Below are 26,897 nucleotides of genomic sequence, written 5' to 3'. Positions count from 1 at the left end.
GGGAGCGGAACAAGTAAGTACTAAGTAATGAAGTACTGGCCGTCAGCCCAGGAACCAAGAGGCAAAAATGGGACCGGCAATTCCCAGGCACAGCGGATTGGATTGTTGTTTGGTTGCAAGGTAAACTTTCACCAAAGATCGGTAACGTACGGTACCAAGGCACGGTTCCACCGTATCAGAGACTTTGGTTTTCCCTTGCGGGAGAGGCAAGCCGAGGGGCAAATGGGGAAAAATCCAAGATAATTAGATAAAATAAAATAAATAAAATAAATAGAATAAAAAAATAAAGAAAAATCCCAAGGCTCAGGCCCAAGGACACTGCGCCACGATACTCTAAAAGTAGAACAGCGTAAGTTGGAAGATAGAAGCAACAAGAAGGGAATAGTTCAAATGCAATGAGATGAACTGGCACCACGTTGAGTCAGGGCTGAGTGATAATGAGCGATAATGATGGAGAAAATTCCATAGGAAGTCACGGGGTGATGCTCGATGATGCCACCCAACGTCAATTCCAACTGTTGTACTGTACTCGACCCAGAATATCTCTCTCTCTGTAAGGTTGTTTCGGGCAACAATGGGGAGAAAAGGCAGTGATAAATCGGCTTGTTTCTCACTCGGTATTTCCTTTTCCTTTTCTTATTTCTTTTCTTTTCGTTGTTCTTCTTCTTTCAAAATAGTCTCCTCCCTGCGTTAGGTATGATGTTCACAGTTGGGTTCCGCAGTAGCGGTGAATGGAATGAATTGGTAGGCGGAGCAACAGAAGGTAATATTATGGAGACTCCCTTTCCCACGACACGTTTAAGGCCCGCTTTTGTTTGAGACGTGAGGGAATTGGGGTCAACGAGAGTAGAAGGATTGCACTCGTGATGGTGGTCAATCGCGATAATAAAAAGGACCAAGAATAAATATCGGATTCAACAACAATGGGAATAGTCAATGCCCGGCAGTTATAAAGAGCGGTCAATAGACAATTGTTCTATAGAATCAATCAATGATTCTGAATCTATCTCAAGGAAGCGATGAATAATACGGTTTCACAAGTGAATAATTCAAGGAATTGGCTCGATCTGAAGATCAAACACCTCATGGAGAGGAGTGGTTAGAGTCGTAGAGCTGAGATGCGGATCTAATGGCGATACAAATACCCAGTGGGAAAGCTCTCGAAACGTCCACCTCCGGATAAAGTAATCTCATAGGAGGGTCGAGAGGCTTCAAGTGTAATACTGTTTGACTAGATTTCACCTATCACCCTTTTCGGAAGTACTACACCTAGGTCATCGCGTTTGATCCAGCTTACATCCTTGCATTCTCACTCGCTCCGAGAGAAGGCAGGGCTTACTCTTTGTCTGGTTCAGGAGTGGGAGAGTCACGACACCTTCTATTCCTTAGTACTAAAGCCACGCTGGGTTTAGTGTCTTCCGCGAAGAACATGTGTCTGCAGGACAGAAAGGAATTCCTGACCTTCTCTTCTGATCATTGAATTTGCCGAAACCGTTCGACTGATGGCAGATGAGCACGGTCGTCCTGTCACCCGTCTGGTCTACCCACCCCTATTTGATTTGACCTATGCTTCTCGATTTTCCACGGATCAATGCTGGATTTCCATCCCATACGCACCAATCAAATAATTCGGCGACCTCAGCGTCGATTCTCGAATGGATCAATCCTGGATCATTCTGACTCTGACCACCAACTCGGGGCCGACCAGTGAAAAGAAGAAGGTGGTTCATTGACAACGACAACGAAAAAACCCCGCACTAAAGGCGACTCCAGTCAGTGACGCTGACTCGTTGTGACTTACACCTTAGTTGCATTATGGTCCAGGGATGGACACACCACTTCGCTTTCAAATCTCTTTTCCTATAGGCTACGGTGTCCCCATTTCTGTTGCCTTCACCGGGAGGGGAATGCTGTCCAATCATTGGACATCGTCTCCATGCAAGTCCATCCGGTCCGCCTCACCAGGGATCATGGATCATGCTGCGGCTTCTGCAGTTGCGAATTGGCTCAGGGTCATTTCTCTACTTTCCCCTTTTCATCTTTCCCTACAGCTTGCATGTCAACCAATGTGGAGAATGTTCACTTCATGGCGCCGAAGGTTTTCTCGGCTCTATGCAGCGTTGCCCACCCCCTTCTCTCCCCAGACAACGCTGGACGTACATACTTCGTGCCTGGAGGGGTATCCACGGTTGTAGCCACACGATCCGAACCCAGGCTCGTGTGAAACCGTCCCATGGTTCAATACCGGCAGGTTCCGCAGCGAGGAAATGGTACATCACGTAACTGATATGACTGATAACACTAGGTACAATTGTATCGACCTTTTACTGCTAGAGAGAAAGAATACAATGCTAGATTACATGCAAGCAAGCGTTCCTTACTCGGCGGTTATGTTGTCACAAGATTTTACCTCTATCACAAATCTCTAGCGGCAAAGGCATCGCACAGTGTCAAATGTCGATCTATCACTTTGTTTTTTTACCAACGGTGAGACCTACCGAAACCAACCAACCAAATAAAAAAGGCTGTCGTAATGTAGCTATTTATTATTCATCACTCGATCTCTGGGATGCTTCCGCCAATCTGACTATACGATAGCTGTCAGACTACCTTTACTTCCCGGTCATGGCTGTGGCACAGGCCGCCGAAGCCTTGCGAAAGAGATCCTTCTCGAAATGCGTAATTGGGTCCCTGGCTGCAGTCATCTGCACATGGAGCCTGTTACACAGAGCGTCCAACCAGCTCAGCCGCTCTTCATGCAATGATTGTCCCGACATTAGGCTCGTTTCTGCTTCATCTCCCCGAGCCAGCGCATCCAATGATGGCTCCAGGTTTTCTGGACCTTCAGACGGTGTAGATCCCCCAAGCTTTCCGATGGAAATACCTAACAAAGTAAGAATGATGCTGAAACCTTATCCGAAGTAAACATGCGAGATTGTAGCTTTCATTTCGAGGAATCATTGGCCATCCATTCTTCAGGCTTGGAAGAGTGCAGGGGATGAAGCAACGGATTGCTGTTCCGATGCACAATTGATCTGTCTGCCACTCACCGACCGACCACCACCTATGCCTGATGACTGAGTCTGATTTGAAGCCGTCGTGTTGGACAGCGCTGCTGACCCGGGTGATCGGCGTACCTGACTGGCTTACGTTATCGGATACATAACCTGATGTGGGGGGGGGGAATGCTCGTTCTCTTCGTGCCTCGTGGGAGTGTGATGGTGAGTTTCGTACGATCATCGTCACTCTGATCGGTATTAATACTGTCACCGTACCAATGATGTTGGTCGGGACTAGTACCAAGGACATTTTGAATCTTATCAAGATACCCAGTCGGCGGCTAGAGATCGACTCCACTGGCCCCATTTCACTAATGGTCTTGTGAACAACGGAAATATTCAGGGTTAACGCGCCAAAGCGCCAAGTGGCGCCCCATGTAACTGTATTGGGTACTCCCATCTTATGGTATTAGTTCAGTTACCGTACCTACGCTGTGACTAAGCGTTTGGGACAACACCCCTCTTTAGTCACCTTCATCCAACTCAGCATGATCCATTGAGTGGGAACAGGACCCTCTACGATGGTTCATGTGAATTATTCCTTCCTGCTCGAAGAGTCAAGTTTCATCTACAAAGAACAAAGAACAGGTCTCCAGGGCAATGCATCCCTGCTGGTTAACCACCCCTCATTAAGTCGGATGCGATACAGCACAGAGTACGGAGTAGGATTAAGGTAGTCAAGGATCCCACGTTTATGCTAACCATCCAGAAAGATGCTGTCCAGCTTCTAGCCATGGTTCGATTCTGGATTACACACCTTGTGGCTGATTTAGTCAACGACCGTCACTTCCTGATAGGAGAAATACCTGGAGTGCAGATGACTCGGTTATCTCCTTCCCTCTGGAAGTTGCCTTTCTTTGTTCATCTTGTGCTACATTGTCGAGGTGTTGGATGTGAGGTTATTTCGCGCATAAATCGGAAGCTAGAATGTGGCGAATGATTTCAGTGGCTATGCTTTGTCTTCTTGGTTTTTATTGTTCTAGATTTCTTGATTTATGTATTTTCTTTTTTGTTGTTTGGGACCTAAAGAATCCGTTTCGATTTAGGCATATACCTCAGTGACGATATGGCACAGGGAGGGGTGAAACTCCAGCCAACTTAATGCACCGGTTGCATACCCGTGCCTATCCCCATGTAACAGTACCCTCCATGATGTAATACACACAAAAACAAACAACCTCCCATTAAGCTATCAGGCAGGAAGGCAATGGCGCAAGAAAGAGTAGCTCCCCCTTTGTTCCAAGGCAGCCGTGCATGTTACCCCGATTTAAAGAGCGAACCATACGTCAAGGATAGGTCAAAGTTCAAGCTATCTGCTACCAGACAGACAGCACTGGGAAACCAATCGCTGCGTTGTCTCGAATGAGTTTGAGGAATCGACACAGAAGGACAAGTTTCGGAACCCTTGCCGATGGCGCGCGATCAGTGGGTAGATACATTAATTGGCACTGGGCGATGTATCTCGCAGTGGTTGGCCAGTCCACGGCAGTTCACTCTCGCCATACAGGGAGCTCCAAGTCCACAACGATGGGATGATTGAACCGTTTCCCTCCGCGATGAGGCCAGCTTGTCGCCATGATCGCCGCGTTAACGATGCAGGTTTCTCGTCGACGCGAACGATCGTTCAGTGGGTCACTTGGGCATTCGTCTGGTCTTAATCGAGGATATGACGTTGTAGATTCCTCGACATCATCAGCAGACGAGAGGATCAGGGTATTCTGCGCTGGAGGGAAAAGCGCGCCTTGATTGTTCTTCTCGTCGTCGAAAAAGCAATCGTCATTCTCTAATCGCTGCGCTTTCTTGCCCGTCAGGTCGATCAGACTTTGCTTCTTACTTCCCGGTTCAGGCAACGCCCCGCGAATAACCTGCTCTGACCCTGTCAACGGCGACAGTGGCCATCGTACTCGCTCATAGCCTCGCGACTCGTGGACATGGCCACAGATCGCCAGAGAAGGACGAACTCGAGCCAGCGCCTGACGCAGGGCCTCACACCCAACGGAACCACCGGTCGCTCGGCGGTCGCAATGGGAATGAGGCGGCGTGTGCGTAACAACCAAATCGGTGTCCAATGGGATGCGGCTCCAGAGCGCAGCGGCGTCGACGGATTCGTATCCCCATGCCCAGGTCCCGGGTGATTGGGAGAAGGGCGATCCGAATACTTTAAAGATGGTGTTTGGGCCGTTGGGCCGGGTCAAGCGGACTAGTGCTGACTGGTGCCTGAGGAACACAATCGAAGACGATGCAGTTACCACTTCGATGCATTTCTGGGGATCTTCTAGACGCTGATTATGGAATTTGGGGCCGTGTTTGGCGTAGAAGTTTGGGTCTAGTGTGATGTCGTGATTGCCTGTGGATTTAACCTGATTTAGTAATTTATTCGTAGCAAGGCTGAGTTCCTGAGAGGGGAAAAAACAGTGTTGGTAAATATAGCCTGCGCAGGGCTGAGGCTGAGTCTGGGGCAGTAGGACTAACCACAGATTACTATTTTGACCTCGAAATCAGCCGCGGCCACCCAGTTGATGGTTTTGCGCAGCTCGGTTATGCTCCCTTGGTTTGTTAGGTCGCCTGCGTGGATGAGGACGTCGCCTGCTGGGAGTTTGAAGCCGGCTTCGGCTGGGGTGTAGCCGTGGGTATCGGAGACACAGACGAAGCGCGTCTTGCGGCGCATATTTCCATTGTGGAATCTTGGCTCCCGATGTAGCTGAATGAGAGGCAGTGAGGATACACTTTCCAATTCACGAAGGATTAACTATGAGAGACTGATTTTGATAGTGATGATTAACACGGGACCCACAAAGCAATGCTTGAATGAAATTGCCATAACATCATACTAAGACGATATCTACTATGGGTCCGAAGATAAGATATTTTGTACCACCCATTTGAGCTAGCTCAATAAAAAAGAACTCCCTCCACGCAAATTTGACAGGTCCATGTTGGTCGTAAAAAATCTGGCCACTGGGGACAAAACCGAACAGACCCAGTCTAGAACCCGCGGGCCAATCAATCCTGGTGGACGGGTGACAAAGAGAAAGCCGGCCATTCCGATAGTGGAGACAAGGTGACCTTAAGTCATGACCACCTTCAATTCCCACTACTTACGTAGTACGTACGGAGTACATTCTTCTCTCCTGTCAGACTGGCGATCTCCCGATCCTGAAACAAGCAACAATTTTCCATCCCAAAGGCCAGCCACCTTATCCTCACCCGACTGAGGATACCACCGCCACATCACAATCTGTTTGGCACAATGCCTCGCTGGAATCGCAAAAAGAAATCCCAGGCGAAAAATGAGATACCGAGCAGCAGTAATCCCGCGGTGGTGCCATCCGACAACTTGACAGCCGTCGCTTCCCTCCGCGCGGTCTCCAGTAATCCATCCGATGCGCCAAAAATTGCTGAATTAGATCCCATCGAGCTTCGAAAGCTAGCGAAGCAGCATGCCGAGTTCGGCCCACTCGGGGATCCGTCTCATCTTTACAAAAGTGAGCACCCGGGCGGCGAGATACCGGACCCGGTGCTTGATGAGCCCCCCTACTTCATTGCCTTGACGACGTATATCAGCTTCCTGGTTCTCATTTTCTTGGGTCACTTCCATGACTACTTTGCGAAGTGGTTCCGCTCGCATACGTATCGTCACTTAAGGCCTCAGAATGGATACGCGTCGCTGTACAGTGATTTCGAGAGCTTCTACACGAGGCGTCTTAAACAGAGAATTAACGATTGCTTCGAACGGCCTACGACGGGTGTTCCCGGCAGGTATATCACCCTGCTTGATCAGACGTCAGAGGACAATCTTCATTTCCAGCTTACTGGAACGACGACCGATACCCTGAATTTGAGTTCGTACAACTATCTCGGGTTTGCTCAGTCCGAGGGACCCTGTTCTGACTTCGCGGAGGAGACTATTCGTCGGGATGGTATCAGCATGGCGGGATCTTGTAGCGAGGCGGGGACTTCAAAGCTCCACCTCGAGGTAGAAAACCAGATTGCCAGGTTTGTCGGAAAGGAGTCTGCAATCGTCTACTCGATGGGCTTTGTGACCAACGCCACTATCTTCCCAGCTCTTGTCGAACGGGGTTGTCTGATTCTGTCCGACGAGCTTAACCATGCGTCTATTCGTTTCGGTGCCCGTCTCTCGGGTGCTGCTATTCAAGTTTTTGCACACAATAACATGGCCGATCTCGAGAAGCGCCTGAGAGAAGCAATCTCCCAAGGTCAGCCACGCACACACCGACCATGGAAGAAGATCCTTGTCACTGTCGAGGGTCTTTTCTCTATGGAAGGCACCATGTGCAACCTTCCTAGGATTCTCGAGCTCAAGAAACGATACAAATTCCACCTCTTTGTTGACGAGGCCCATTCAATTGGTGCCGTCGGACCCCATGGACGTGGTGTCTGTGACTACTTCAAGGTTGACCCTGCCGAGGTCGACATCCTCATGGGCACTTTCACCAAATCCTTTGGCGCCAATGGGGGTTACATTGCCGCTGACAAGGCGATCATCGACAAAGTTCGCTTTACGAACGCCGGTCAGGTTTTTGGCGAAGCACCCGCGCCTTCAGTTTTGGCACAAATCTATTCTTCCCTCCGCCTCATTGCCGATGAGGACCCCCTTCACCCTGGCCAAGGTATTGAGCGAGTGCAGCGACTGGCCTTCAACTCCCGGTATCTGAGACTCGGACTCAAGAGACTTGGATTCATTGTCTACGGACACGACGACTCACCGATTGTTCCCCTCATGCTTTACAACCCCGCCAAGATGCCAGCCTTTTCTCACGAAATGCTACGGCGTAAGATCTCCGTCGTCGTCGTAACCTACCCGGCAACCCCGTTAGAACTTTCTCGCGCACGATTCTGTGTGTCCGCTGCGCACACCAAGGACGATCTCGACCGCATCCTGCGGGTCTGCGATGAGATAGGAGATGCTCTGGAACTGAAGTACTCGACCGGTGTTGCGGGCGGTTTGAGGGACCCTCCGTCCGACAAAGACCTCAAGGGAGGTAAGAAGACGATTGAGCCTCCTCGCTGGAATATCGAAGAAGTCATCGAGAGAGGCACTCGAGACGCCAAATTGCCCCTGTATTGAAGAACATGACACAGCCAGGGACGCTGTTTACTACTTCTTCACATCTCACCTCGATGCTGTAACGAAAGCCAGACATTTTCTCTTCTACCAGGAAATCTCCGTTGATATATGTATAATACGCTGCGATTAACGAGCACAAGACATATAGTATTATAATAATAATGGTAATCAACATCATTCTAATGTCATTAATTTCAGGTACCACTTAGTCAGCGGACCCAGTGATCTTCATCCAAATAAGATCTCGGTAATTGGAAATACGATCTCAATCTCAAAGCAAAATGTTCAACACTGCTGGTACAACTCTCCAGCACGGCCTCTATACTACCCAGCTATAGGTCTAACCAAGAAATCAACTGCCATCTATTTTAGGATACATTGTGCGACTACGTAGACCGCAGAGGTCGTAATGAATCCTCTACATGGTAACCTGTATAGCCTGCAAGTGGTTTAATACAGTCTATGGTCCATAGTGGTGATTGCATTCCTCAAAGTGTACCTCTAGACGGACTGAAACGGTTTGGTGACTGTAGTTCCGCCCAGTTGCACTTGCGGGGCGGGCAGCGATAAGTGTGCGGAATCATTGATACAAAGTACTATCTACCAATTAATGTTTGACATCACTGGCCTTGGAAACCACAAGGTAACTCCCTGATAAGGGCAAACGATAGTGGAGCGGGCCTATCAAGTTGGTACAGAGGCGGACGGGGCTGGAATCTCCGGGAGCCTCACGTGATAGCGCTCAACGGGATTGGCCGGAGTTAGGGCTGGGGCCCTCCTCGACCTTACCAAAGCCGCACATTAGCCTCGCTTAGCCAGCGTGCGAACTCATCCGACTTCGTTGTGTGCGTAGAACCTGCCCACAACGACAACAACCGCCGACAACATACATCCCAAGGGAGTATCCTAGAGCAGCGCTCTTCCTTTCGCTGGATATTTTCGTGACAGAAGAGCAGGATGTCCTCCACCGAGCCAGTCGTGCGTACACCCCCTTCACATGCAGTCGCTTTCCGGGTGGAAACCTTCCGTGATATATCTTTTGAAGACAGTGAAATGCCGTGGATGCGGAGAGGAAGATAGAGAGATATCGGAGAAGGGAAAGACACTCTGTTTGGGTTTACAATGATCGCTGACTTGTGATGGATTTTGGCAGGTCGTCATTGACGGCAAGGGACACCTTCTTGGTCGTCTGGCCAGCACTGTCGCTAAGCAGTTGCTCAATGGTCAGAAGATCGTCGTCGTGAGGTGTGAAGCCCTCAACATCTCCGGCGAGTTCTTCCGCGCGAAGCGTACGTTATCCGACCCGATCTGTTTTTTCTACTTGTGTTTGCTCGGAAGTTTTGGGGCGGTTTAGGAAGCATTGGAAAGAGGAGGAGATCTACGCAAGAATTACGCAAATGGCGGTGGAACAACAGATGAACATTGTTACTGGTACAGACGGACTAACATGGATATTGGGATATAGTCAAGTACCACGCCTACCTTCGCAAGATGACCCGTTTCAACCCTACCCGCGGAGGTGAGTTCAACCGACAGAATATCGACGCATCTCCGTGGACTTGTGCTGAATGATCGCAGGTCCCTTCCACTTCCGTGCTCCCTCTCGCATCTTCTACAAGGCCGTCCGTGGAATGATTCCCCACAAGACCGCCCGTGGTGCTGCTGCCATGGAGCGCCTGAAGGTCTTCGAGGGTGTTCCTCCTCCCTACGACAAGAAGAAGCGTGTCGTTGTTCCCCAGGCTCTCCGTGTCCTCCGTCTCCGCCCCGGCCGCAAGTACTGCACCGTTGGCCGTCTCAGCCACGAGGTTGGCTGGAAGTACCAGGACGTTGTCGCCAGGTACGTATTAAATATCCTGAAATGGATAGCGGAGAAGATTTCGCTACAGAGGTGGATGTATCATGGCTAACGGAGTTTTTCAACTACAGACTCGAGGAGCGCAGAAAGGTCAAGAGCAGTGCATACTACGAGCGCAAGAAGGCCGCTCGCCGCCAACTCGTCCAGGCCCAGAAGTCGGCCGGTGTCAGCGACCAGACCAAGAGCCAGCTTGCTCAGTACGGATACTAGATACCTCGTTGCGCGGCTGGTTGCTTGTGTCTTTGATGGGATGGGTTGAGATCGCGAACGGTTTACTTTCGGCGAGATTGTTTGGACGGCGAACCGATCGACCTTGTTCTCACTGTCCCTACCTTATCATGAATATCCCACAATGATCATGTTGTGACGCACATGGAGGCTGGAGAGACCGATTTCTTATTATAAAAAATAACGGAGTCGCTTGGGATGGAAGGTTGTTCAAAATAGCCGACCTCTATTTCGCGCCGTGGCGGTTTAATCCAAAGAATTTTCTTTCCGAGTTAAGAATGACTCTACGACCAGTTACTTGTCAAAATTCTCCATTCAGTAAACATCGATACCTACCTAATACAGAGACCGAATAATCACCATTCTCGACAATCATCACTCTCCATGCCCATGCGATCCTAGTCCCGGCTACCCAACACTACAGGTCATCCCCGTCCTCCCCCTCCCCATCTGTAGGTCCAGTTGCCGCCCACAAATGTGATAAGCGGGTGATACGTAGATCAAATGTGACGAGATTATCCCTGCGTCAAACTTCTTTGTGATCACACACCCATGCGCTTAAAGTCCCTTCACCATTGGTGTCTCTTCACGTGTGGCCACTATTTAGTCAACTGATCATATTTCTCTAACAGATAATATATATAATGTATCGTACACTGATATATTAACCCGCTGCTAAGCGCCGTATGTGTGATATGTCTGCAGCGGGTTTAATCTCTCGATTTATGGTTATGCATGAACACAGACAGGTCTGTTTTACTTTCCATCCCCGTGAATACTCGTGGTTCTAATAATAAGCATGTAAATATCTTATTGCAGTAGTACTAGCATCAAGATGCAAAATCCACCAGTTCAACATGTGATCCGAACGCTTGAATGATAACCTTCGTAAGTAATGGGACCTAACCAATGACCAATCATCTTGGCACACCTTACTAATCGCTACTAAGAAATGGTGTACCACTGAATGAGGGAAAACAAATCAAGGGCGGAAAGAAAGGATTACGCAAGGAGCGAGATAATAACCAAAAACGTAGTTGAAGTCTTCACTAATTAACCACATCGAGACAATTTCAACCCTTCCTAAATCCAAGAATAACAAAAGGTAACCTCCGGAGAGAAGGAAGGGTAAACAACAGCGGGAATCGAATCGATCCTCCCGCCTCCTCCGCGGTCCGACTCGGAGCTAATCACGATTTCCCCGCATTTCGCAGCTTTCTCCAACTTGGGGTCAGGGACTGGTTGTGACGACTTACTCTTGTTTTCTCCGGCTTTATCTATAATTACTCGTTTCTGATTGAATATTTCCTGCATATCCTGTGACGAATCGGTCTAAATTAGCCCCTTTTGTTCTTACAAGAGTCGTTATATCTGTTGCCGAGGATCGAATCATGTCAGGTGCGGTATCGAGGTTGTCGGGACTCTTGGGTCATTTTGTCCCTGGTGCAGAGCAGCGGGTTAATTTCCATACGCTGTCGCCGACATCTTTCTTGCCCAGGGCGGCGGCTATTGAACCCGAGGTTTGTCTTGGCTTTCTTTCGATTCCTGTTGGGGTTCCAAGGGGTGTGTGGTTGAGTGCTAATGTTAGGGGATAGGCTGTGGCCATTCATCACGTTACTGCGAATAACCAAGTTTTGAGACGGACTTATGCCGAGACGGCGGATCGTGCAAGGGGTCTTGCCTATTATCTGAAGAAGCATGGGTTCAAGAGAGTCGGTGTTCTGTGCCCTAATACGCCTGCGTTTTTGGAGTCAATCTTTGGAATTGCAGCTGCCGGAGCGGTGAATGTTGGTACGTTGTATATTTTTTACCTATTTGATAGGACGTACGGTTGTTGGGGTGTTGGCTAATGGGTAGTTGAATAGCTGTAAATTATCGGCTGAAGGAGGACGACATCGCTTACATATTTACGCACTCTGATGTTGAGGCTATTATTGTTGACCAGGAGTTCCTGTCGCTTCTGCAGAGTTATCGTGCTTCAAGGCCCAGTATCCCTATTATTGTTGATATGGATACGGATGCTACCGAAGGCGAATTGTCCGGTCCCTTTGATGAGGTGGTTTTGGAAGGCTTGACGTATGACTTGGATACAGGGGCCAAAGGTTGGCCTGGGCTCGAGGCCCAGGCTGCTTCTGAAGATGACGTTATCGCCCTTGCATACACCAGCGGTACGACGGCTCGGCCGAAGGGTGTCGAGTATACCCATCGTGGCTGCTATCTTGCTGCGATGGGCAATGTGATTGAATCTGGGCTTAATTCGCACCGTGGTCGGTGTCGGTATCTGTGGACTTTGCCAATGTTCCATGCTTGCGGTTGGTGTTCATTGCTTGGATTATCTTGTGATGAATATTTACAGCTGACTCTTTTTCAGGGTGGACGTTCCCTTGGGCTGTCACGGCAGTGCGTGGTACCCATTACTGCTTGCGGAAGATTGACTACCCGCAAATCTGGAAGCTATTGAAGCAGGAGCACATCACGCATTTTAATGCTGCTCCGACGGTGAATACCCTACTCTGCAATTCTAAGGAGGCAGAGCCGTTGCCCGAGCCTGTTCATGTTACAGTCGCGGCGAGTCCGCCGACGCCTCATCTCTTCGAGCAGATGACTAACTTGAACCTGCATCCTGTGCATGTATACGGCATGACAGAGACATATGGGCCGATCACGAAAGGCTATTACCTGCCGGCATGGGACAACCTGCCCTCAAGTGAAAGGTATAAGAAGATGGCCAGGCAAGGACATGGCTTTGTGACCAGTCTACCCGTACGAGTTATTAAGACGGATGTTGCCGAGGGCACTGTTATTGATGTTGCTCGGGATGGTAAGGAGATAGGTGAGATTGTTTTCGTTGGGAATATCTGTGCTCGGGGCTACTACAAAGACCCCGACGCTACGCGGAAACTCTTCGCGGGTGGCGTTCTCCACTCCGGAGACTTGGCTGTGTGGCATGCCGATGGCTCAATCCAGATCCAAGACCGGGCGAAAGACATCATTATCAGCGGTAAGTCCTGAACTTGAATAGCACACCGTGGTATTTTCTCTTGCTAATAAGCGAGATGCAGGCGGAGAGAATATCTCATCCGTAGCGCTGGAGTCTATGCTGGTCACCCACCCGGACATCCTCGAGGCCGGAGTCGTAGCCGTTCCCGACAGCCATTGGGGAGAGCGACCAAAGGCATTTGTGACGGTGAAGCCAGGGAAATTCTTGACCGGTTCAGAGGTGATCGAATGGGCGCGAAATACCAGTGATATCAGCAAGTTCATGATTCCTCGGGAGGTCGAAGTCGTGGCGGAACTGCCCAAGACTAGTACCGGAAAAGTGAGAAAGAACATCCTCCGCGACTGGGCTAAAGGAGCGAACCGATCGTGAACGAAGTGTTCTAGAATGAAAATAACTGTGCATAGACAATCTAGACAATATACATGAATTTTTGAGATTGGGTTGCGCCCAGCATAGGCTAACATTTATCCCTGTTGTTTCCCAATCAATATACTTTACGGTCTTGCCGATAGTTCAACCGCCATGCCAATAAGTCCCATTCTTGGAAGGGGGGCACTGGACCCGACCTTGCCTGACCAAATACTCATTTGGGTTGAAAAAGGGGGCGGGACTCAATAGACTGCCAAGTGGAGGGATCAGTGGCCTACCGAGAGGGTTGAGATGAGATGATGATATATATTCAGTACTAGTAGCCAGTATACTATATTTGGAGGACAGTTGTTAAACAGGTGGAGAGATCCGTGTGTCTGGTGACACGCCATGGAGGGGAAAGCAATGCGAGATGACAGGTAATATTGAGAAGTAGTACTAAGATATGTATGTCTGCCTTGATCAAGGGTCCTTAAACAACAACTTTGAACTACTCACTGCTCATTATCTAAGGTAATTGCCAAAGACTAGGTTCAAGGTTAGTAAAGATCAAAGTCCAGGCGGCGTTAGCGGTAACCAATCGGTGCACGAGACGAACATTGCCCGACCGATTGGGAGTCTTTTCCAATTTTGCCCTCAATCAAGCGAAGATCCTACCCCCCCATCACCGACTTGGAATCCCTCTCATTGCTGACATCTGACTCGTCCGTATTTTATTCACATTCTTCGTTTCCCAGTGTCGTCTGCCAGGCCTGGCATTTTGACAAATAATCAAACAGTCCACACCCCACGGAAACGCCAGCAGAACCGGATTCGCTTACTTCCCCTCCCTTCCGCTGAACTGCAGACGCCGCCTTCCCTTTCTTCACAGCCGCCCGATTGTCTGGCTATATAATCTCCGCCCCACGAGTCCCCTAGCCAAACCGCTTTCGATCATAGCTTGGAGTGCGTCTCCTAGCCGTGCTCACTCAACCATCCGTCACCAGGAACATTTGTACCTCCCTCGCATCTCTCCGCCGCCGCCTTTCCTCTATTCACCCCTCCCTTGCCTTCACTAGTCTGCAACGGCCACAGGCAACTTCCGACGCGCGTTGCCCCTTCTTAAGCGCCTTCGCTCGCCCGTTCGACTGTACCGTTCTCGACACAGCTTTCGGAGATAGACCAAATCAAAAGAAAAGTCGTCTCTTCTTCTGTTCACTTTTCCGATCAACGGCCATAGGAGCGATCTTGAACAAGAGTTGCGCCAACTCTTGCTAGGTCCTTTCGCCTCCATGGTCTTATAGAGACGAAGTCCATGCCGCACGTTCCCATCAGTTTGTGAGATATCCCACAAACCGATCGTTTCAACCTATCTGAAACACGCTGGAATCGCATCCCTCGGTGGTCCTCATGCCCCGCTCACGGCAACCCGCTCGGTTCTCGAGCGAAGCTCCTTCCGAGTCGTCATCCTCGACATCCCCGGACCGGAACGTTGATGATGACACCGACTTCTTCACAGCCCAGGCAAATGATTCGCAATCATCTGTTGGTGGCATTGCGACCTCCCGTGACGTACACGCACAAAATGAGCATTATGTGCTTCCGCCGATCGGACGTCTTCCCCCGGAACTCCTGATCGCCATATTTGCCAAGCTCAGCTCGCCGGCCGATATGTTGAGCTGCATGCTGGTGTGTCGAGGATGGGCTGCTAATTGTGTCGGAATACTGTGGCACCGACCGTCTTGTAGCAACTGGGTCAATATGAAGAGCATTACGACGACAGTTGGGAAAGAAGATAGTTTCTTCTCGTACTCCGATTTGATCAAGAGGCTGAATCTTTCTGCGCTGATGGAGGAGGTCAGCGACGGCACTGTTGTCCCCTTCGCACAATGTAACCGGATCGAGCGGTTGACATTGACCAACTGCTCGAAACTTACAGACAAGGGAGTATCGGATCTAGTGGAAGGCAATCGACATTTGCAAGCCCTAGATGTCTCGGATCTGCGTTCTCTTACGGATCACACTTTATACACAGTGGCCAGGAACTGTCCTCGGCTTCAGGGGCTTAACATCACCAACTGTGTCAAAGTGTCAGATGATTCGTTAATTGTCGTATCGGAGAACTGTCGACACATCAAAAGAGTGAGTGCTGTTTGGAATAATTGTATTACTGAAGCTAACATGGATTAGTTGAAACTTAACGGTGTCATACAAGTTACGGACAGAGCGATCACATCGTTTGCTCGGAACTGCCCGGCTATCCTTGAGATCGACCTGCACGACTGCAAGTCTGTCACTAATCGTTCCGTAACTTCCCTCATGGCTACCCTTTCCAACCTCCGCGAACTACGGCTCGCACATTGCACAGAGATAAACGATCTAGCATTCCTGGAACTCCCAAAGCAACTCTCCATGGACAGTCTCCGTATTCTTGATCTGACAGCCTGTGAGAACATCAGAGACGACGCTGTAGAGCGCATAATTAGTTCGGCTCCTCGCCTACGAAATCTTGTGCTTGCGAAATGTAGATTTATTACCGACCGTGCGGTATGGGCTATATGCAAGTTAGGAAAGAACTTGCATTACGTTCACCTGGGCCACTGTTCGAACATCACCGATGCGGCTGTGATCCAGCTTGTGAAGTCCTGCAACCGGATCAGATACATTGATTTGGCCTGTTGCGTTCGTCTGACGGACCGCAGTGTCCAGGAGTTGGCAACGTTGCCGAAACTGCGGCGGATCGGTCTGGTCAAGTGCACCTTGATCACCGATCGCAGTATCTCGGCACTAGCACGGCCGAAGGCCTCGCCCCATTCATCCATTAGTAGCCTGGAGAGAGTTCATTTAAGCTATTGTGTTAATTTGACCATGCCTGTAAGTCTTCCGATCGGTCAATGCTCCTCGCCAAGGATTCAAGTGTCTCACATGTGATACAGGGAATCCACGCTCTACTCAACAATTGTCCTCGACTCACCCACCTCAGTCTGACCGGGGTGCAGGAATTTCTACGGGACGAGCTCACCAAATTCTGTCGCGAGGCGCCTCCGGAATTCACGCATCAACAGCGGCAAGTTTTTTGCGTATTCAGCGGTGACGGCGTCAAGCAACTCCGCGACCACCTGAACCGAACCGTCCCTCCGGCCCGGGAAATGAACGAGGCTACCATGTATGACGATGACGAAGAACTAGACGAGGATGAAGGTCAAGTGACTGGCCTGATGCATGCGACAGCAATTAACGACGATGATGACGACTATATTGACATTGGACATCCTCAAGGTTGATACCCCTGCCTTATACCTTTGAGCGTATCTCGTTCTTCTTTCTTTGATTTGGCCTCAGCGTTTTTATCCATCCCGCGTTGTTTTCAGACGAATCTGGTCACGGTGCGAGCGTTGCGTTTACGAAGTGGCTATCGCAGTTGATCATATGGGACATGCATTGGTAGCGGTACAGGGCCTACCTTCTAGGTTGTTTTTATCTGTCCGGGACTAGGCATATATGCGGTCGCATTGGAATGAAGCTGCCACGTAGCTACGCTCCCATACCCGGCCTGGTGGAGGAAACGGGACATTAGCAACAGGATATATACATCTTCCTACGGTTGCTGCTGGGGATGTATAGATTTTATCTAAGTACGGCGTATTGCGTCCAGGACTCGGCACTATTTGTAGCTACATATTGCATCAATGGCGTTGGAGCATTCCAAAATCAATTTGTATTTCTAGTTAGACATTAGAAGACTAGTTTAAGCCATGTATTTGATTTCCTTGCAGGATTGGCGAGTACGATACCTCTAGCGTGAGACTTATATGTGATTCCTTTAAGATCTGAGTGCCAGTCGTTCCTCCTGGATCGCCCACTGTTGCAAGATATCAGGATTGAATTGAAGGTACGTAGTATTCCGTACTACTAGTATGTGATGGTCTGCGACCTCGGATCTATACTTAGACGGATAAGGCTAACCCTATTGGGAATGCTACTTGGGTCGGCTGACATCATTGGAAGTGTTTGGTGTCCGCGCATTAAATGTCATTCCGTTAGAGTTCCCCCCCACTTCCCCTTCCGCCTTGATGCGCGATCTCCAATTCTCTCTCCACATCGCAAGTGTCTGGAAGCTCGCGTCTTAGTCGTCACTCGCTCCTGGGCTGGACCCTTTCAAAAGAGGTCGACCTCTAATGGCTTCACTCCGATTGCCGCGGGCCAACCCGCTGGCATTCACTCGCTGGCCTGTTACTGTTATCACCGCGATCGTTTATCTTGCGCTGCTGATTCCGTTGCTGGTCGTGCATCATGTTGTACCTTCAGCCCCCAGCTCCCCACCTAGCGGCCTGAACATCTCGGAAGCTTGGGCTGATCTTCAAGTTCTAACGAACGGCTTCCACCCATACAATTCGCGCCGAAATGATGTCATCCACTCTTGGCTACTGAGGCGGATCAACGAGATCCTGGATTCCACGCCCTTGGAGCAGGAGTACCGAGCTCTTGACGAGGAAAAGCCGGATGTCTTTGTTTTTGATGACGTGTACTCGAACCTGACCACTTATGGGGGTACCCTGAAGGATGCAGATCTCGGCGTCTATTTCGAAGGGACCAATGTCATTGTTTACATCCGTGGGTGGGAAGATGACACAGAGCATTGGTGGGAAGCACCCAACGGAGTACCGACGAGTAGGGGAGGCGTGCTTGTGAACTCGCACTATGATAGTGTCTCGACCGGTTTTGGGGCTACCGATGATGGCGTCGGCGTTGTTACTTGTCTTCAGCTCGTCAAGTACTTCACTACACCAGGACATGCTCCGCGACGAGGTCTCGTAGTGCTGTTCAACAATGGTGAAGAAGATTTCCTGAATGGCGCGCGCGTGTATAGTCAACACCCGATCTCGAAGTTGCCTCATACTTTCCTCAATCTGGAGGGCGCGGGAGCTGGTGGACGGGCGACTCTGTTCCGGAGCTCTGACTTCGAGGTCACGGGCCCGTATATGCGGTCGCCGCATCCTTTTGGATCGGTGCTCAGTGCCAATGGATTCGATACCGGGTTGATTGCTAGTCAAACGGACTATGTGATCTTTCAAGGGAACATGGGTTTGCGTGGTCTAGATGTTGCATTCATGGAGCCCAGAGCGAGGTATCACACGAATCAGGATGATACTCGGCATACGAGCAAGGACTCGGTCTGGCATATGCTGTCAGCGGCTGTTGCTACAACTGAGGGACTTGTATCCGACTCGACCGATCGTTTTGACGGTGCGCCGAACACCGATGGCGGCGTTCCCAGCGGATCTGGCTCCCAGGCCGTGTGGTTTGACCTGTTCGGAAGCACCTTTGTGCTCTTCCAGCTCCACACGCTGTTCGCACTGCTGGTGACGTTGCTTATCGTCGGCCCCCTTACGTTGCTCTTTACGAGTATCGCCCTTACGAAAGCGGACAAGATGTATCTGTTCAGGTCATCCGCTAAGTCCGAAGACCGTCTCGACGTGGTTCCCCTGCAGGGCCTTCGGGGCTTCTTCCGCTTTCCGTTTCTCTTTGGAATCCCGACCGTCGTCACTGTGGGCCTGGCGTATTTGGTCACCAAGGTTAATCCGTACATCATCCATAGCAGTGCTTATGCGGTTTGGAGTATGATGGTGGCTGCGTGGGTCTTTTTGGCTTGGTTCGTTTCCCGTGTGGCTGACTTTGCCCGCCCGTCGGCCTTTCATCGTATCTACACACTCACCTGGATGTACGTTCTCTCTTGGGTTTCTGCGGTGATTGCTACTGTGTATGCAAACCAAAGAGGTCTGGCCGGAGGGTATTTCATCTTCTTTTTCCATGCCGGTATTTTCTTAGCCACGTGGATCTCCTACTTGGAGCTCTTTGCCCTGCCGTCCAAAACCGAGTATGCGAACCAGCTCAGGTCAGTTTCAGGGCGGGCCAGTGGTCACGGTAGCCGCCGGGGTACGACTTCTGGTGAGGACGACGGAGAGGAGGCGGAAGAAGAGCCGACGGAGTCAACGTCCCTGCTGGGCAGCGGACAGCGGACTACGTTCGCAAACTACGTACGAGTGGGTGGAGATAATCATGCGGTGGCAGAAGAGGAGGTGATCGATCCCAATGTTTATGGTCGCGAGCAGGCATGGAGTTACGCGTTGCCCAAATGGACGTGGGGCTTGCAGCTTCTTCTCACTGCTCCGATTACCCTTATCATGGTCGGACCCCTTGCGCTCCTGACGATCAGTGCCATCAGCCAGACAGGACAGGACGGGGGCCATCCGCTTTTCGCCTACGTTGCGATAGCCATATTCACGACGATTATGCTCACGCCGCTTCTACCTTTCATCCACCGGTATACCTACCACGTCCCCTTGTTCCTGTTGGCGGTCTTCCTGGGTACCCTGATCTACAACCTTGTGGCTTTCCCCTTCTCAGATTCCAACCGCTTGAAACTTTACTACGTACAAGAGGTAGACCTCGATACTGGCGTCAACAGCGCTACCTTTGCTGGACTTTCTCCGTTTGTAAAAGATGTCTCCCAGGAGCTGCCCAGCGCCGCCGGCCAAACCGTTTCCTGCGAGTGGCACACTAAGAGGAGGAACCTGCTGTCCTGCTCCTGGGAAGGGATTGCTCCGCAGCCAGTGGAGGGCGACCACCCGATGAAAGACTGGGTGTCTTTCAATATCTCCAAGTCCACCGATAAGCCGCAAGCTCGGTTCGAGGTGTCTGGACTGAACACGCGTGCATGCAGGATCCTCTTCGACACACCAGTGAAGAACTTCCACGTTGCCGGGTCTGCATATGACCCGCGCTTCCCGTATGACGCGGCCGGCGTCAACGAGATTCGACTCTGGAGTCGCACCTGGGAGAACCAATGGACAGTGGATGTGGACTGGGACGAGGGAGCTCTGAAAGGCAATGTCGTCTGTCTGTGGAGCGATCATAACCAGCCGGGGGTTCTTCCGGCATTGGACGAGGCTATCCAGTTTTTGCCGGTGTGGGCGGCCGTGACTAAAGGGAGTGATGGGCTTGTGGAGGGTCGTCGTGCATTTGAGATCGGCAATGATGATTGATTAATGTTCTGAGGCATCACTGGCATACTGTTGTATGTCGCTTAGCGATAATTTGTTTTGTTACACTATAGGTAGTACGTATAGTATAAGCATATGCGGGGGTCTTTATTTCTAGGTAACGAAAAATGATCAATCCAAGCAAGAACCAACACCGTACTAAGATGATAACCCCTATCAATTACTCAACCCTACTAGTACTGCACAAGCAACTCCTGAACCAAATATACCAAAAACCCCCTATACTCCACTCCACCAAAATAGAAATAAAGAAACACCACCAAAAAAAAGTCCAAAATCAGTAAAGAAACCACAAAGAAATAAACAAAAAGGGAAACAAAGAACCCAAGACCAAAGTTACCCCTTACAGCAACCCAGCACGTGCTCCAGCGATCAACGAAACCAAAGGGCCGATCCGAGTGAGATCTATTTATATAATTCGACCCCATCGCATCGCGATCAGGGGTATAAGTATCGTATTACTTGCTTATCGAAGGGGTTATCGTAGTATGGTGGCTTTACGCGCTGAGCTGAGCTGAGTAAGGTGTTTATTTGGTATGTGGGATACAATGCAGTGGGCTTATTATCTTTGGACTTGGTTTTATTAGGTACCTAGATTCCTTGGATCTGTCGTTCGGGCTTAGGGTGGGGGGGGGGTTTAGGTGTTGTGTAGGGTGTGATTGTTCCATGTGTAGCTGAGTAGGCAATTTAAATCCTTGATGAGGTGGATAGGTATAGAGGATCATTTATTTAACTTTGAGGAGTGAAATATGATAGATCTTACTATACTGTTGTAGATTAATTGACGGATAGAGAGGTAGATAGATACTGTAGATAGACGGGTAGATCGATATTAAGGTACGTCTAAGCGAGGGTGACGTTCCTATGTAGTTTCTTGGATCGGGTCTTTGTTTATAGGGATCGGGTTCCAGCGTATTTTTGTTGGTGTTGGATGTATTCTAATATTAACGGCTATTGTTGGCGTTGGGAACCGTTCTATAGGTATGTATGTATGCATCCATGTATGTACTGATATTACTAGTACTAGTAGGATGTAGGTAAGAATGTATGGATTGTGCTTATGTGCAGATATTTCGTTTCTTGTTTATTAGGGGGGGGGGGGGGGGGGGGGGTTAATGTTTGTCATGGGGTGGTATCTATTGTCTCCGTATATGGTATGTTCTCTACTCCGTAGTTTGAGTGATTTTCTGGGAGTTGAGCCGGAAATGAGGGTTCGATGGTTACCTGCGTAGGTACTCCGGGTAGGTTACGCGATTGGGTTAGTTCTATCCTTCCTATTCTCCATGAATTTCTTAGGATCGTAATTGTCGACGCGGCCAACGAACAAAAGGAGAAGTACACGGGATGTCCACTTAAAGCGATAATCACAAAATTACCCAAGAAAAAGGGAACGCAACAACTTCCGAGACATACCCCGAGCAACCTATATGAAGACATTCCAACGGAACCTAGACATCTCCAACCGCCGCGCGGGTGGCTGAGTGGGAAGAGGAAGCCTTACCCATTCAATTCCATGGGCCGCGTTGGCAACGCAACGATTAACGCGTTCTACCATACTGGTAGAGGGCCAAATCCGGTAACCGGTCAATTTTTAATCTCTAGGGACGAAAATAGCCGGTTGAAAGGAGCACACATACACACGCACCAAAGTTACTTTAAGGCCGGCTTGATGAATTGTCCACCGTGGATGACCCTGTCAAGTGCCAACGAGGGTCGGGAGTCGAGACTACGATTGGATCCCGGTTGAGAATACGAGGTAAAAAAGAAAAGCCCTGGGGAAGAAGTCCCCGGATAACCAAACCAACCTAACGATTAAAACTCACCCACCCCATTCTTTTAACAACCGCCTTCCTCCCCCCTTAACCGCGGACCGCGCTGGGTTTAGTGAGCGTAACGGCAGGAGGACAAAGGAAAAGCGGTGTTCAATAGTTTGGGATTCCGGGTCGACCCAAGTTTATGGTTAGTCTTAGCGATGGAGTCTTAAGTTAAGGCGAACAATGAATACAACGGTTAATTGGGGTGTGCGTCTCCGTCGGAGCCGTTTTAGCCGTCTTGGGGAGAGCTGGTACCTAAGTGGAGGTTGCACGGGTCAGATGAAGTCATTGCTTTTTTTTTCTTCTTCTTTTTTCGCACGGGGATTTTCATGCGTGTGGGATGGGTTTGTGCTCAGCTTCCAGTGAGATCAGAGATAACGTCCGGAGTACTTGCTGGACTGACCTCAGTTCTGGCCCCACGATGGGTCGAGCTGTGTGTAATAGGTTGCCTTGTTGAAGGGGAGAACCGGTCTGTTGGGTGTTGCGATGCGGGATTAAGGGAGAAAGCAATCCTGCTAACCAAGTAAACTAATTAAAATCATGAGAAAATAAACCGGGATTGAATGGCTTTTTGGTCTTGTTCTTGTTTCTCGTTCTCGTGGAGAGATCCACGTCCAGCTTAGGGTTTAAGGCCAAATTGACTCATTTGGGAGATCCCGTGATTCGCGAGAGTCCAAGAGGGCAAAAAAGGAGTGGACGCCGGACGGGAACCAAAGTACTAACTACTAACTAACTAAACGAACGATGCAGTTTTGTGATTGCCCGTGTGCAAGTGGAGCCACTGACACCTGACAGGCGAGAGCTCTCTGTACCTCTCTCGGTCGACATGCAAATTTTAAATTGATTGGGGGAAACGGAAACCGTCCGATCCCACCGCTACTACGAAAAGATATCTGGCAAACAAATCACGACAAGGACACGGGCTGGATCTGATATGCGACGAGCTGGGAAAGAGACTTCGCTTCAGCTGTCGATGCCTTGTTGTCATCATGAGGTTAACCAAGATGAGATCAATTCGTTTGCGTATTATTGGGGCTAGCTAGATAGTACAGCTCCCAGTGGAGGAACCTGGTGGGATCTGTGGATGATCGTCTCGCGACCCAGCCTGTCTCTTTCGGTGCTTTTCTTTTTCCATCGATCGGACAATTAATTTCTCTGTCAATTTGGATCAGTCACCGGGTAACAAAGGACCACATATCCTTTTTCTTGGGACCCATTTCCGGTCCTTCACTGATCCAGATGGAGACCTTTTGATTGTTCACTCCTGCATGGATCTTGAATTTGAGTAGGGCCTGTGCATTGATCCATCATACATCCGCGGAGAATCGATCTGAGGCTTAGAAATTGGATTTTAGTTTTTATTTTTATTTTTTTCCCTTTTTTCCCTTTTTTTTTTTTATTTTTTATTTTTTTATTTCTTGGATGTCCCTACCGATGATTATTATAGTTCTTCATCTCCACTCCCCAGAAAATCCGCCCCCAGAAACTAGGTCACAGCCTCTCACCTGACGAGACCAGTTAATCTTCTCATCTGCTCACCTCTTCCCTTTCCTCCTCTTCTCTTCTTGCTGACTTCCCACTTTTTACCCCATTTATCTTCTGTTGAACACATACTCCACCTCTAGCGAAGGCTTATTGGGCCTGTTTTATATGGTGGATGTGGTTTCCGTGCTGGCAGTCCCCCACAAACGCCAAATCATGCCTCGTATCTATCCGCACGCTTAAAGGGACGAGCCTCTAACTCGACATGGTCTCAGGGCATGGTGCTTCGCCCGGGAATGGTATCACCGGGGGTTATACCGGCAACGACATTGGTTTCAAGATTGCCATTGCGACCCTCGCCGCCGTGACCTGGTACAATGCTATCGAACTCATCATCCTCGTTTTCGTCACCTTCAGTCAGTACCACGGCCTTTACTTCTGGAGTTTGTTCATTGCCTCCTCAGTCGGTCTCGTGCCCTACCAGGTAGGCTTCCTGCTGAAGTTCTTCAACTTGACCGACCAAACATGGCTCTCCGTCACCTTCATCACCATCGGCTGGTGGGCGATGGTCACTGGCCAGTCCCTGGTTCTCTATTCGCGACTCCATCTGGTCCTGGGCAATGCCCGCATCCTCCGCCGCGTGCTCGCTATGATCATCGTGGATGCCATTATCCTGCACATTCCAACCACTGTTTTAACCTATGGATCCAACCTGGCCGGTGGCCGGGCCGCCTACATCAACGGATACAACATCATGGAGAAGATCCAGATGACCGGTTTTTGTATCCAGGAATTTATTATCTCCGGTCTGTACATCTGGGAAACAGTACGAATGCTCCGCCTGGACCCCGACAGAGGCAAACGCAAAATCATGTACCAGCTGGTCGCCATCAATCTGGTCAGTATCCTGATGGACGTCGGCCTGCTGGTAGTTGAGTATAAGGACATGTACATCATGGAGACGATGATTAAAGGCGTGGTGTACAGCATCAAATTGAAATTGGAATTCGCCGTGCTGGGCAAGCTGGTGCATCTCGTCCGCAGCCATGTCTGGAAGACCGAGTCGGTCGCCCGCCCCACGTCGGACTTCCCCGATTTCGTCGACGCAAGTCGGGTCACATCCGATCTCACACATGCAATGCCAGCCGCACGCCACCGCTCCCACCCCTGGATGGACACGGACGATGTTTCAATCGCCATGTTCGAGCATGCCGGGCTTTCCCGAGATCATGAGACCGGCCACTCAGAGGTGTCCCATTCATGGAGCGGCGAAACCCACGCAAATCATCCGTATCCCGATCGAGAACTTAGTCCGGTGGACTTTACCTCCCTACATCAACAGAAGAGCCTCCCGTCGAAAACGTCGACAGAAAGTCCGGGGTGACACCCTAGATTCTTTTTCCCCTTTGATCCCTTACCCTCGGAACCCCCCATCTTCGTCCGTCTCCTTTACCTGACTCTCAACCACTGAGTTGTCTTTCTCAACGAATGACGAATTATGAGATCACGACATGCAAAAGCCTCTTAATATACCGAGCATATACATATACAGGACGGAAGTCTACGGTGAGTTCGGATGGACAGAACTACATACAGATACACATGGGAGGAACTCATGTACAAAGTATACAAAGTATACCCCATCACGCCCGGCTCTCGCCATTTGGACGAGATTCCTGCCGTGCATATATATACACACGGCAGATGGGCCGTATGGAGGGCACAACCATGCCTGGCAAATAGGCCTACCAGATGAAGCTGGATTGTAATATCCAGGTTCGAGTATATAATTCTACGTTAAAATAACAATTAACAATACCAAGTTACAAAACACACCGCTATGCATTCAGTGTATAAACTTCGGGCAATTGTCGGAGTTGCCCGCCATAGATTTGATAATCGAATTGTATATCAAAGTTTGTTCCCCGCGATCCACTTCTCCATACTAGCTTCTCACCTCCATGGATGTCACCCCACGTTCCGAAAGTCAATTAAATCCCAGTTCGCACGGCAAATGTATTATTGGATTGTTTCCTACGCACCTGTCTCGTCTCGATCGGGTACATCGTGAAATCCCTTGTCGGAATCGGGTTCCTAGGCGCCTAGTGTCTATCCTGGCTCCCCTCGGTCTGGTTAGTGCTCCAAGCAACAGGAATATCCAAGCTAACAATCTCTGGGTCTTTCTAAGCCGCACACGGTGATCGCCACTCAGATGCTGCACGCATCAGATAGAGCTTCGCAGCTTTTTGTTCAAGACGAAAACGGCCGAGTCAGACCGGTGTTCCTGCGGGAGAGCTCCCAGACCCTAACATATGCCCTCCTGCAATATCCGCTGTACATCGATCTGTGCGAGGCGTTGCCTCATGATATAGCTGGGATTCGGGGGCTACGCGGCAAGGCTACAGACTATGAGGATATTATATCGCACCCGCAGGCTATCCGTACGTTGCCGAGTTTATACACAAATAAGCCCTGGGTCAATTTTGCAAGGTGGAGCTGACACAGAGCTATGAGCGAACAACCACAGGAACAGACGGCGAACATGCTGGTTAAACGGTCACGCCATGACCTACGGGGTCAACCTAGGCTGAGATCTCACCTACGTGGAACTATATGGCGAGCAGGGGAAGTGAGCGCAAGGATGGTGCAGGTATATTATCTTTTCATAACTGTGGAAGGCGTTTTGGCTGTGTACGGCTTTTTATATGGCTCCACGTCGTTTTCTTATGTATATCTGTATAGTATGGGCTTCTGGGGGTTTCTATTCGGCGTATTCGACGCAAATTCTGACTCACCAGCGAGACTCTAGGAGGTTGATGGAATCTTGATTGATTGATTGATTGATCCAAGTTAACAGATGGCAGTCTTCCTTTCTAAACTCCGTTTTGCACTCGGCGACATGTCCAGAGCTTCCGTCCACATTCGTCTTGAGCAACCTTCCAGTCGATAACTACTTC

At 49.8% G+C, this 26,897-nt stretch overlaps 7 protein-coding genes across 7 annotated transcripts; 5 read left to right on the top strand and 2 right to left on the bottom strand.

Moving 5' to 3' along the window:
- Positions 1-2,612: 2,612 nt before the first annotated feature.
- F9C07_10995 (uncharacterized protein) lies at positions 2,613-3,366 on the bottom strand (the record flags this gene model as incomplete). The annotated part of the gene is made up of 3 exons (XM_071507540.1): positions 2,613-2,884; positions 3,051-3,137; positions 3,276-3,366. 3 exons carry the CDS (start codon positions 3,364-3,366, stop codon positions 2,613-2,615), a joined length of 450 nt encoding a protein of 149 aa, XP_071366029.1.
- A 908-nt stretch (positions 3,367-4,274) lies between these two features.
- On the bottom strand, positions 4,275-6,054 carry F9C07_1142143 (Metallo-dependent phosphatase-like protein). Its single transcript, XM_041283874.2, has 3 exons — positions 5,891-6,054; positions 5,532-5,818; positions 4,275-5,406 (listed from the first exon to the last, which is right to left on the bottom strand). The coding sequence occupies exons 2-3, from the start codon at positions 5,725-5,727 to the stop codon at positions 4,550-4,552; spliced, it is 1,053 nt and encodes a 350-aa protein (XP_041140173.1). The 5' UTR covers positions 5,728-5,818; positions 5,891-6,054; the 3' UTR covers positions 4,275-4,549.
- An 86-nt stretch (positions 6,055-6,140) lies between these two features.
- On the top strand, positions 6,141-8,349 carry F9C07_2141354 (pyridoxal phosphate-dependent transferase). The gene has a single exon (XM_041283868.2). It carries the CDS (start codon positions 6,310-6,312, stop codon positions 8,146-8,148), a length of 1,839 nt encoding a protein of 612 aa, XP_041140174.1. The 5' UTR covers positions 6,141-6,309; the 3' UTR covers positions 8,149-8,349.
- A 598-nt stretch (positions 8,350-8,947) lies between these two features.
- Positions 8,948-10,595, top strand: F9C07_2280032 (60S ribosomal protein uL13). Its single transcript, XM_041287904.2, has 5 exons — positions 8,948-9,126; positions 9,302-9,437; positions 9,614-9,667; positions 9,727-9,985; positions 10,075-10,595. The coding sequence occupies exons 1-5, from the start codon at positions 9,106-9,108 to the stop codon at positions 10,211-10,213; spliced, it is 609 nt and encodes a 202-aa protein (XP_041140175.1). The 5' UTR covers positions 8,948-9,105; the 3' UTR covers positions 10,214-10,595.
- Positions 10,596-11,622: 1,027 nt separating this feature from the next.
- F9C07_10991 (putative AMP-binding domain protein) lies at positions 11,623-13,601 on the top strand (the record flags this gene model as incomplete). The annotated part of the gene is made up of 5 exons (XM_041287905.1): positions 11,623-11,751; positions 11,827-12,022; positions 12,097-12,543; positions 12,603-13,232; positions 13,294-13,601. 5 exons carry the CDS (start codon positions 11,623-11,625, stop codon positions 13,599-13,601), a joined length of 1,710 nt encoding a protein of 569 aa, XP_041140176.1.
- A 4,037-nt stretch (positions 13,602-17,638) lies between these two features.
- Positions 17,639-21,737, top strand: F9C07_2141346 (uncharacterized protein; the record flags this gene model as incomplete). The annotated part of the gene is made up of 1 exon (XM_041283875.2): positions 17,639-21,737. A coding segment is annotated over exon 1 (2,864 nt), but the record flags the coding sequence as incomplete, so codon positions are not given.
- Positions 21,738-24,205: 2,468 nt separating this feature from the next.
- Positions 24,206-25,324, top strand: F9C07_10988 (uncharacterized protein; the record flags this gene model as incomplete). Its single annotated transcript, XM_041283877.1, has 1 exon — positions 24,206-25,324. One exon carries the CDS (start codon positions 24,206-24,208, stop codon positions 25,322-25,324), a length of 1,119 nt encoding a protein of 372 aa, XP_041140179.1.
- Positions 25,325-26,897: the final 1,573 nt, after the last annotated feature.

The sequence above is a fragment of the Aspergillus flavus genome, chromosome 1 (assembly GCF_009017415.1).
Source record: "Aspergillus flavus chromosome 1, complete sequence".
NCBI lineage: Eukaryota > Fungi > Ascomycota > Eurotiomycetes > Eurotiales > Aspergillaceae > Aspergillus > Aspergillus flavus.
Note: the sequence above shows the minus strand (reverse complement) of the source record. Positions and strands in the feature narration are given on the sequence as shown.